The 12,711-nt window shown below is 28.7% G+C and overlaps 1 protein-coding gene and 1 long non-coding RNA gene across 2 annotated transcripts; both read right to left on the reverse strand.

Annotated features, from left to right (window-relative positions):
- Positions 1-4,099: 4,099 nt before the first annotated feature.
- Positions 4,100-4,589, reverse strand: LOC107627409 (uncharacterized). Its single transcript, XR_015904762.1, has 2 exons — positions 4,453-4,589; positions 4,100-4,209 (listed from the first exon to the last, which is right to left on the reverse strand). It is a non-coding gene; the product is annotated as an uncharacterized LOC107627409 (long non-coding RNA).
- Positions 4,590-10,535: 5,946 nt separating this feature from the next.
- On the reverse strand, positions 10,536-11,521 carry LOC110267841 (uncharacterized). The gene is made up of 2 exons (XM_021113670.2): positions 10,994-11,521; positions 10,536-10,746 (listed from the first exon to the last, which is right to left on the reverse strand). Exons 1-2 carry the CDS (start codon positions 11,439-11,441, stop codon positions 10,586-10,588), a joined length of 609 nt encoding a protein of 202 aa, XP_020969329.1. The 5' UTR covers positions 11,442-11,521; the 3' UTR covers positions 10,536-10,585.
- Positions 11,522-12,711: the final 1,190 nt, after the last annotated feature.

The raw sequence follows: 12,711 nt of genomic DNA on the forward strand, positions 1-12,711 counted from the left end.
TTTTGCACATAAATCATTCTTTTCTAATATATTTTAGGTATAAAACGTGTAAACCATCATCACATCTTAGGATAATTTATGTTGATTTTAAAAGCTCGTTATCCTAGAACAATTTTTGTGTATTTCTTGAGAGCATTTCAAAAAATAAATCATCCTAAGATATAATGGTTAACATATCATTCAAAACATACAATTTTAAGATGAGGTATATATTATTAAAAATAGAAAATTTACGTTTTAAAAATTGGTTTAAGGGAATCAAATAATATGGGTTAATACTTAAATTCGTCTTTGAAAGATTACGTAATTTTCATTTTCGTCCCCGAATGATTTTTTTAATCAAATTAGTCCCTGAAAGATAAAAAATAAGTCAAATTAGTCATTCTGTCAGTTGGGTGATGACGTGGCACGCCACATGGCAGGTCAACGCCACGTGGCAAGTCAGTGCTACGTGGCAGGTTAGTGACACATGGCATACCCAGGTCAACGCCACGTGTCACTTGACATGTAAAAAAGATTTTTATAGTCATAATAGTCTTTGAAGCTCCAGACATAAGTCATTTTCATCCCTCAAATTTTAAAAATTAGTCAAACTAGTCTTTATATAATTTTTTTTTATTTTTTCTTCATAATATTAAATTTGAAATATTTTTTGATACTACTAATTTTAATAGAAATGTAATTGACAAACAAAACATTAGTAATTGTATCTTTTCTTCTTAAAAATTTTTTTTAATAAAATTATCTCTGTCCTTTAATTCTTCTCAAAATCTCTCTTATTCTTTTTTATTCTAAAACCTTTTTCTTACATACATTTTACTGGAATATATATATACTCAAAAAATTGAAATGTATGTATTTATTAACCTAAACAAAGTTATATGCTCAAAATCAAAATTTATGTATGTTAACCTAAACAAAGTTATACACTATTTTTTTCTACTACATATTTTTTTTTCATTACGGTATTACTTACATATAGGATGTAATGGTAGTGATACTTAGAGTCAAAATTCAAGAAGATCTACAAATTTTGACTCTAAGTATTACTATCATTAAATTCTATAAGTAAGTAATACCGTAATGGACAAATAAATTTTAACCCCAAATAATATTGATCACTATTTATTTTATCTATATTTTTTTTATCCCCTTAACAAGAATAAGGTAATAATTTCCCTATTTGGGTGATTGACAGAGTATTCTGTATTTATTATGCATAGAATACATTATACCGCTCAAATAAAATAGACTTACGAAATGCGAATATATTTGAATTAGATGAATTAGTATGGTATTAATTAAAAAGAAATGAAATAAAAAATATTTATAGAAAATTTTAATAACCCAACTAGAAAATCATAAAAAACTAATTTTTCGATAATTTTAGACTAAACTCCTGGTAAATTTTAATTTTCAGCTAGCTCAGCACTAACTCGTCGATATATTTTTTGTTGGAAGTGTCCTGATTCTATTGATAATGAGTGAGGCTAAATAATTCAATCAAAAAGATATAATTAAATTAGCTGTGGATTCTTCTATCCACTATTTTTTCTAGTATATGAAAATGAGAATGCTCTTAGCTCGACATCATTTGTTTTGTTCCACTGGAACAAATAAAAAGGTCGATATTAAATTTGTATTCGAATATTACAAAAAATTGTTTATTTAATATTATGACAAGATTACAATCTATCTTCTAATATTTTTATAAATAAATTAGAATATATTTGTTTATTATACATGTTTCTAAAAACAGATTCTTAATTTTTAAAATAATTTCAATACCAATAAAAATAGTATTAATTATAAGTATTTTACTTAGTTTCTCCTTTTTAGTAGAGTTAATAATAAACAAATAGTATTAATTATTTTTATTAATGAAAAAAATATTTAGAACAGATTAAATTTTAAGATGGATAGTTATTTTAGATAGGAAAGTAGTAAAAATTTTATTCCATTAATTTTAATAAAAGTACTATAAAAATTTAGTAAGGCAATAGAAGATTGCAGCATCACTTAATAACAAAATCAATCAATACCGATTTTTCAAAAGTTTTAAAAGACAAGAATCTTAAAGGTGCATCTTAAGTTATAGAAGGTTGAAAAAGTAAGTTGAGGTTGAGGATGGGATAATTTAAAAATTTTGTTAGAAGATTAACAAAAAATTATAATTTAGATATTTTTATAGTACGAAATCCATTTTTTATAAATACAACATTAATTTTTTTAATTTATTATAGATACTTTTGTTGATATTCGTTGAACTTCATAGATATTTTTAGTAATTTTTTCTAATAATATAATAACAATTAACCGTAAATGATGATTGTTTATGGAATCATTAATTTTAATTGCAGCATAAATAAAAATATAAAGTTCTATATAACTTGTTATACATAATTATGCATGCTTCTGAAATAAAATAAATCTATTTTGATAATAACTTTTTTATAATGAAGTTCAATCCACTAGAGTTTTTGAAACACTGGCCAATAATAATGATGATTCTCTAAAAATTTCTCTTATCTAGACTATGATATTTTTTTCGAATAATTCTTGTAAGTACCATTTTTAATTTTTTTTTAATTCTTGTTTCCCTTCTGTTTCCTTCTCTCAAACTAATTATTTAGGGAATTATACACCAAAGATAATCTCCTGTATATTCATCCCTCTTTAACAGATCTATAATTAGATTAATACATAAATATGTATGTATTATTCAAGTTTAGTGAATTAAATATAGGATAAAGTATTATTTTAATTCCTAACATTTGAGATGAATTTTATTTTAGTTCTTAATATTTTAAATTTTATTTTTATCTTAAAAATATTTAAAATAACATCAATATAATTTTACTGTCAAATTCTTTAGTTACACTTAATGAAGATGATGATGTGTACTGTTAATATTTATGTATCTTTTATTTTTATATTAATAAAATAAAATATAACACATATGATCTAAAAATAAAATTATTTAATTTTTATTATTTTTTAATTATTAAAATTTTAAATATAAAAAATACTGAATTATTATAAAATTTATTAAGAGTCTTAATTAATTTATATATAAATTTTTTAAAATTAAATTTAATTATCTTTAATAAAATAATTTCTAAAGATAAAATTAATTTTTGTGCTAACAACCTAGTTAAAATTGTCCATAAATTGTTATTATCTTCGTATAAAGAATACTAAACTGTTAATAATTGATAAGACCAAAGATTATTTATACATTTTATGATTTATAATTTCAGTTATAAATGATAATATCAATTAAAAATAATTGTTATTTAATTAATAACTTTTAAATTTGTACTTTGATAAGAACATAAAAAAGATGTAATTATTTAAATTTGAATGATATTTTAATATTTATATTAGACTATAATTATGGTTAATTTATTATTTAATTATAAAACGATTATTTAAAATGTTAAAAACTTAAAATCTAATTTAATTCAATATGATCTAATTTAAATTTAATTATAAAATATATCAAAAGTGAAAATAATTTGCATTGGTTTTAAACTAAGTTTTAAGTTTAACTTTCAAAATTTATCTAATCTAATTCAAATAATTTTTTTTTGTTTTTATAATTAAATTAAATAATTTTATTTTTAGATCATATGTGTTATATTTTATTTTATTAATATAAGAACAAAAGATAGATAAATATTATTTTAACAAAAAAAGATTTTTTATAAACTGCATGTATTCCGAGTACAGTGACAGAAATTTTGTTATGACTCTATGCCTGATACAGTGCACTTAGTTTATGCAACAAGTTTTAAATTACATCTATCTTAAATACAGAGTATTTGAATTGTGTTTTTTATAATTTTAATAACTCTGTACTCGAGATGTATAAAATTTATACAAATAGTCAAATACATAAAATACATTACAGATTATATATTTCTATAAATATTACATTTAAATAATTTAAATAAAAAAATTTCAAATTCTTTCTTATCTAGCAGCTAATATTAGATCCTCTTTCGAATACATGTAATTATTATATAGAACCATAATTTTACGTTTTATATTTATCTAATAAATTCATGCCTACAAAGATAAAGGTAATTCCATAGAATGATAATAAAAATTGAAAGATACCAACAAAGAAATTTCCATTCATTTACATAGACAAACTTCTCTCGTATTCGGAAGCAAGTTCCTTCCTTCCACCAATTTGAAGTGTACCTGTAATAATTTGTAATTCAATTCAAAAGAAAAATTATGAACAACACAATAGAATAATAAAATAGTAATAAAACTCAGACAAAACCAAAGTATAAAATCATTACTTTATTTTCTTCTTTGATTTATTTTAAATAGATAGATGATTGAAATAGACACCAATTTAGTGCAGAGTCATAGATTGGCTTAAATTAACAATGATATTTGAAAATTCAAAATTAAATTATTAAATTAAACCAAACTAACCTTGATATATGCAAGATGGAGGGTTATCAAAATCAGATAAAGAGAGGTGTTTATAGGCAAGACCAATATCAATGATAATGAGACCTGATGATGGATCTGTGACTATGAAGCCCTTAACTGGTAGCCAAATGAAAAGCTCTTCTTGGTACATGCCTTCAAATACTATCAGTTGTCCAAAACTCAAATTAGTTCTTACCACACTGTTGAAGAACACTCTTGTTTCATATTGAGCTAGACAAGGGTGATGCATTTGGACCTCTAAAAAGCCAGTTTCATCTAAGGTATAGGATTTGACGTTGTTTGGAAACAGTCCCGCTGGAAGACCATAGCTACGGAGAACGTCATGTACTGAATAATAAGTGTACTCGTTGGATGTCATTGTGTAAGGCATAAGGAGAACTAGAATGAGAAAAAGGAAAGAAGATGAAAGTGGTGACATCAGAAACATGGTGATACAGATGGATTGAGATTAGATTTTAAGGTTTTGGAGTTGAAATTTGAGGTTTTTATGGTCCTTTAACGAGGTTTTAGGATGGATAGTTATTTTAGATAGAAGAGTAATAAAAATTTTATTCCATTAATTTTAACAAAAGTACCTATAAAAATTTAGTAAGGCAATAGAAAAGATTGCAGCGTCAATTAATAACAGAATCAACCAATACCCAAGAAGAATCAAAGGAAAAATCATAAAAAATAATTTTTAATCGTTTCGGTTATTTTCTCTTTTTTTCTCTTAATTTTGGGGGCTTTCTTTATGTGAAGGAATGTGGTAAAAAAAAAAGAATAGAGTTTACTGTTAGTGGAAATAATTACTTTCGAAAAATTAACCTGATTCGAAATGCGGTCAAAAAAGAAGTAGAGGCCGAAAAGATATACGTGCGAGAGCTGAAAATTATTTGACACGGACTCGATTTCAATACCTTGACAAATCAAACAATTACTCGAATGAAGAATCGAGCAGTTACACGAATAGGGAAGTCGAAGGTTTTCTTTGAATTAGGAATTTATTGGTAACGCTTATGAGTAAAAGAGCGGGAACAGTTACCTAAAAATTCGCATACAAGGCAGCATCGTGTAATTAATGGTCGGTTATGGAAGTGAGCTATAAATATTAGTAAGTTTTAGAAAATAGGGGTTGGAACTTCTTTTCAGAAATATACTCAAGCACACTCACATCCCCAACAAATTTCTGAGTCTGCATTCGAGTTCGATTTTTGTAGGGTTCCTTCCATTGTCTTTACTTTTCATTTATAATTCTTGCAAAACTTTATTTTTCAAGCAAATTTATCTTTCAAGCATTGTTTAATTTTCGTGTCCAATTTACATTTTAGTATCTTTAATTTCTATGTCTAAAGTCTTTTGATCCAATCGAAGGCATTTTAATCGCTTTCTTTAAAAATTCAATGCAAATCATTTCAATTTCACTCAATTTTACTTTTAGAATCCTTTATTTTACACTTCTTTTAACCCTTCGCACTTGTTGAACTTATTTCCTATCTTAATACTCGTCTAATTCGAGAACCTTTGATGCACTTATAGGAAACTGATACCTGCAAAAGAGGAGTTGGTTTCGCTCCTATACTATTAGAATCGAATCACCATCGATTTGTTAAAAATCGACAAAACACTTACCATCGTGGATTTCTCAGCCAGGAATCAATCGAGGTCCTCCACCACCACCACTATTGATTTCGGCCTCATCTATTGTAGGAGTAGTTTCAACTTCATGACAAGAGTTTTAAAGATACATGTTGGGTTATGGAAAGTTGGAAAAGTAAGTTGACGTTGAGAATGGGGTAATTTAAAAATTTTGTTAAAATTAAAGATTAATAAAAAATTATAATTTAGATATTTTTATGGTACAGAACCTATTTTTTATAGATACAATATTAATTTTCTTAATTTATTATAAATACTTTTGTTAATGTTCGTAAATTTTATGGATACTTTTAGTAGTTTTTTTAATAATATAATGACAATTAACCGTAAATGATGATTCTTCATGGAATCATTAAATTCAATTGCAGCATAAATAAAAATATAAAGTTCTATATAACTTGTTATACATAATTATACATGCTTCTGAAATAAAATAAATCTGTTTTGATAATAACTTTTTTATAATGAAGTTCAATCCATTAGAGTTTTTGGAACACTGGCCAATATTAATGATGATTCTCTAAAAATTTCTCTTAAGTACCATTTTTAAGTTTTTTTTTTTTAATTCTTGTTTTCCTTCTGTTTCCTTCTCTCAAACTTATTGTTGAGGAAATTATACATAAAAAATAATCTCCTATATATTCATCCCTCTTTAACGAATCTATAATTAGATTAATACATAAATATGTATGTATTATTCAAGTTGAGTGAATTAAATATTGGATAAAGTACTATTTTAATTTCGAATATTTGAGATATTTTAAATTTTATTTTTATCTCAAAAATATTTAAAATAACATCAATATAATTTTATTTGCAAATTGTTTAGTTACATTTAATAGAGAAGATGATGTGTATTGTTAATATTTATCTATCTTTTATTTTTATATTAAAAAAATAAAATATAACACATATGATCTAAAAATAAAATTATTTAATTTTTATTGTTTTCTAATTATTAAAATTTTAAATATAAAAATACTCAATCATTATAAAAATTAGGGTTAAGTATTGTTTTCGTCCCTAACGTCTTGGGTCAAAATCAAAATCATCATCGACCTTTTTTCGTTATTAAAATCATCCTCAACGTTCAAAAACGCTTTAAAATCATCCTTCCCCGAATTCTTGGACCAAAATACCCTCATCATCATCATTCTCCTTTTCACCTTCCTCACCCCACCACCTCCACTGCCACCAACATTACCACCACAACCACCGTCAACACCAACACCACCAACACAAACACCACCACCAACACCAACCAATACCAACACCAAGAACACCAAATAACAGCAACAACACCATACCACCACAACCACCACCACCACTACCACCACCACCACAAACACCACCACCAACACCAACCAACACCAACACCAAGAACACCAAACAACAGTAACAACACCAAACAACACCAAACCAAAAAGCAGAAACAGAAATCAAGAAAGCAAGAAAGCAGATGCAGATGGCGGAGGCGGCGAGGCGGCGAGGCAGCGAGGTTGCGAGGCGGAGGCGGAGGCGGCAAGGAACGGTGACGAAGGCGCGGCGGTCTCCCTCCCCTGTGCGCACTCTGTTCCTGACGGAAATGTGGCGTGATGCGGCGCGATGGACGGTGGCTGTGGCAAGGTGACGATCCTGAGTAACGCGGCGGTGATTGGTGCGATGGTGGCGATAGGACGCGGCTCCTCCAACGGCGGCGATCCCCTCCCCTCTTTCCCATTCCCACTCCTCCTCCCCCACACCCCTTCCCCCCACCCCCACCCCGCATCCTTTCCCCTCCCCCCCCCATACGCGTCCTTTCCCCTTTCCCCCTTCGCCGGCGCCGTCCCCCCTCCCCCCCTTCCCCTTCCCTTCTCCCTTTTCCCTTCTCCTCTACCCCCTCGCCCTTCCCCTTTCCCCTTCTCCCCTCTCCCCTGTCCCCTCCCCTGTTTTCTTTTTTTTTTTTATGATGACGAGGGTATTTTGGTCCAAAAATTTGGGAAAGGATGATTTTAAAGCGTTTTTTAACGTTGAGGATGATTTTAATAACGAAAAAAAAGTCGGGGACGATTTTGATATTGACCCAAGACGTTAAGGACGAAAACAATACTTAACCCTAAAAATTATTAAGAGTCTTAATTAATTTAAATATAAAGTTTTTTAAAATTAAATTTAATTATCTTTAATAAAATAATTTCTAAAGATAAAATTAATTTTTGTGCTAACAACCTTGTTAAAATTATGCATAAATTGTTATTGTCTTCGTATAAAGAATACTAAATTGTTAATAATTGATGAGACCAAAGATTATTTATATATTTTATGATTTATAATTTCAGTTATGAATGATAATATCAATCAAGAAATAATTGTTATTTAACTAATAACTTTTAAATTTGTACTTTGATAAGATCATAAAAAAGATGTAATTATTTAAATTTAAATGATATTTTAATATTTATATTGGACTATAATTATGTTTTAGCGTGTTTATTATATTTTATTTATTATTTATTTAATTTTTTTTGAATCAAAATAAGCTCAACACACTAAGGTGGAGCAACGAAAGAAACAACAAGTACTTCATAAAAAACATAACTTCCGGCAACGCCATCAACCACCAAAAGAATCACTCTTAGTCCATTCGTTGTAGCTCAGCATCGTCTTCCTTATTACTCCACACCTGTTTCCTGATTCTGAAAAATCCTAGCATTGCGTTCCACCCAAATGTTCCAAATAACTGCAAAGAACCCCGGCAACCATTTCTTCTGATCTTGTTTATCGCTTATACCTACCGGTCCACCGCTTAAACAGTTCCCTTATGGTTCTAGGAATAGGCCACACCTCCTCAAAAGACCTCAACCAACTGCACCACACCTGCCATGTTATCTCACAGAGGAGAAATAAATGCTCCCCAGACTCTATCTCCTTCTTACATAGTACACAGAGATTATCACTGAGCCTAATAACGCCTAGTCTACTCAACCTCTCCTTAGTATTCACTCTACCAATAAGCACAAACCACCCAAAAAGCTCAATTCTCGGCGGTACCATCCCTCGCCAAACTGAACTTGTGAAACTGTAGCTCGTTATCTCATCCGACAGAGCCTCCGACTGTAGGACCTGCACAACAGACTTGGTAGAAAATACCCCTTTATTATCAAATTTCCAAACCATATTATCATCTTTACCATCTGACAGCTTCACCGGTCTTAGCCGCTCATGAAGTTGATGGACAAGTTCCAGCTCCCATTGGAACAACTCTCTCCGCCACTGGAAGTTCCATATCCACTCAAACCCATCCCAAAATCCACAATCCCCTATCATCGATCCCTGCTGATTCGAAACAGAGAATAGTCTTGGAAAAGCCACCTTCAAGGGGCCACCTTGCAGCCAGTTATCTTCCCAAAACAGGGTACTCCTCCCATTCCCTACCTCCATCGCCAGGCCAGTAAGCATTTTGTCTTTTATCCTCTGCTCTTTTATATTTAAATGACATATGTCTTTCCAGGGCCCTCCTTTAACCAGTAACTGCTGATTTACTAGCATTACATCAGTATTCAGGTTGTTACACGAGCATACAATCTTCTTCCATAAGGGGCACTCCTCTTTAGAAAATCGCCACCACCACTTAAATAAGAGCGCTGTGTTCCGAAGCACCGCATCCCCAACCCCCAAACCCCCAGCCTTTTTTGGTGCCTGAACCAACTCCCACTTAACTAACGCGCAATTAGTTTATCCGCAACCGCCTTTGGCATCTTGTATAGACTGAGGTAGTAGATAGGTAGGCTATTCAGTACTGATCTAATAAGAATAAGCTTGCCCGCTTTAGTTAGAACCTTTGCTTTCTGTTTTATTATTTAATTATAAAACGATTATTTAAGAGGTTAAAAACTTAAAATCTAATTTAATTCAATATGATCTAATTTAAATTTAATTATAAAATATATCAAAAGTGAAAATAATTTACATTGGTTTTAAACTAAATTTTAAGTTTAACTTTCAAAATTTATCTAATTTAATTCAAATAAATTATATTTTTGTTTTTATAATTAAATTAAATAATTTTATTTTTAGATCATATGTGTTATATTTTATTTTATTAATATAAGAACAAAAGATAGATAAATATTATTTTAACAAAACAAAGATTTTTTATAAACTGCATGTATCCCGAGTACAGTGACAGAAATTTTATCACGACTCTATTCCCGGTACAGTGCTCCTAGTTTATGCAACCATTTTTAAATTACATGTATCTTAGATACAGAGTATTCGAATTGTGTTTTTTATAATTTTAATAGCTCTGCACTCGAGATGTATAAAATTTATGCAAATACCTAAAATACGTTACAGATTATATATTTCTATAAATATTACATTTAAATAATTTAAATAAAAAAATTTCAAATTCTTTCTTATCTAGCAGCTAATATTAGATGCTCTTTCGAATACATGTAATTATTATATAGAACCATAATTTTACATTTTACATTTATCTAATAAATTCATGCCTACAAAGATGAAGGTAATTCCATAGAATGATAATAAAAATTGAAAGATACCAACAAAGAAATATCCATTCATTTACATAGACAAACTTCTCTTCTCTGTATTCGGAAGCAAGTTCCTTCCTTCCACCAATTTGAAGTGTACCTGTAATAATAATTCGTAATTCAGTTCAAAACAAAAACCATGAACAACATAATAGAATAATAAAATAGTAATAAAACTCAGGACAAAACCAAAGTATAAAATCATTACTTTATTTTCTTCTTTGATTTATTTTAAACAGATAGATGATTGAAATAGACACCAATTTAGTGCAAAGTCATAGATTGGCTTAAATTAACAATGATATTTGAAAATTCAAAATTAAATTATTAAATTAAACTAAACTAACCTTGATATATGCAAGATGGAGGGTTATCAAAATCAGACAAAGAGAGGTGTTTATAGGCAAGACCAATATCAATGATAATTAGACCTGATGATGGATCTGTGACTATGATGCCCTTAACTGGTAGCCAAATGAAAAGCTCTTCTTGATACATGCCTTCAAATACTTTTAGTTGTCCAAAACTCAAGTTAGTCCTTACCACACTGTTGAAGAACACTCTTGTTTCATATTGAGCTAGACAAGGGTGATGCATTTGGACCTCTAAAAAGCCAGTTTCATCCAAGGTATAGGATTTGACGTTGTTTGGAAACAATCCTGCTGGAAGACCATAGCTACGGAGAACGTCATGTACTGAATAATAAGTGTACTCATTGGATGTCATTGTGTAAGGTATAAAGAGAATTAGAATGAGAAAAAGGAAAGAAGATGAAAGTGGTGACATCAGAGACATGGTGATAAAGATGGATTTGAGATTAGATTTTAAGGTTTTGGAGTTGAAATTTGAGGTTTTTATGCATCTTTAAGGAGGTTTTTGAGTACTCTGTACTCTAGTGTGATTGAAAGTGTGATTGATTGAAAGTGTGAGTGCCAGAAAGCATTGTTTGTGAAATCATAGCTGGAACCGTTTGGGATTACCATGTTATTATCCTTTTCATTTGCATTATTTTTTGCGTCTAGAACCATCTGATATAGCAGTATTTACTCCTCTCACTTGCCTTATTTTTGGGTAAAGTACAAATTATTTTGAAAATTTAGATATAATTCCTTCTGATTTGTGTGAAAGATATTTAGCTAAATTACTTTTCCTTCTTTCATTTTAAATTAAAGGTCTAATTTTAAAATTTTACCTTTTCCGTAAATAATTGTCCATTAATAAATCAATTTGGAATATGTCTAAAATGAGTACAACAATTATATGTTTATTGAATATGCCACATTTATATAGATCATTAGATTTTATTAGATAAAAATCAAAACCTAATATAAAGAAAGAACATTGATAGACTCTAATAAATACAGAATATTCTAGTACATAAATAAATACTTTAATACACAATACTTTAAATGAGGGTAAAACACTATAATAAGCCAACGAGGATGAAATTTTACACAAATAAGCCAAATGAAAAACTGGTTCATAAATCCACCAATGCACATTACTATATAGTTCGAATCAGGTTCATTCGAACTCTATTCACACATAATTCGAATCATGTTGATTCGAATTATACACAAACGCGCACACACACTAATTCGAATCATATTGATTCGAATTACACTAACACACGCTGCACATAGTAATTCGAATTGACCAGATTCGAATTACTCATAATTTAATTCTGCCCATTTTTTTATTAAAAAATTAATAATTTAAAAATTAAAAAATATATATTTTATTTCATGGATTAAAAAAAAAAGCTAACATAATATTTTATTACGAGACTTCTTTAAAATATTAATGAGCTATCAATTCGAATTTCATACAATACTCTTTTGCGCATTTTTAATAGCTCATGAATATTTTTTTTATAATTTTTTTAAATAAATTTATTTAAATTATACCAAAAAAAATATTTTATTCAATACAAAATAATTTTAAAAAATGGCTTAAAAGATGTTAGGAGTACTATAAAAATTTGTAATGTCCTAATGACTTAGGACATTAAAGAAATACTCTACATAGTCAATAATAATTTAGAAATTAAAAAAAATATAGTTAT

The sequence above is a fragment of the Arachis ipaensis genome, chromosome B2, assembly GCF_059453495.1.
Source record: "Arachis ipaensis isolate K30076 ecotype BB chromosome B2, ASM5945349v1, whole genome shotgun sequence".
Taxonomy (NCBI): domain Eukaryota; kingdom Viridiplantae; phylum Streptophyta; class Magnoliopsida; order Fabales; family Fabaceae; genus Arachis; species Arachis ipaensis.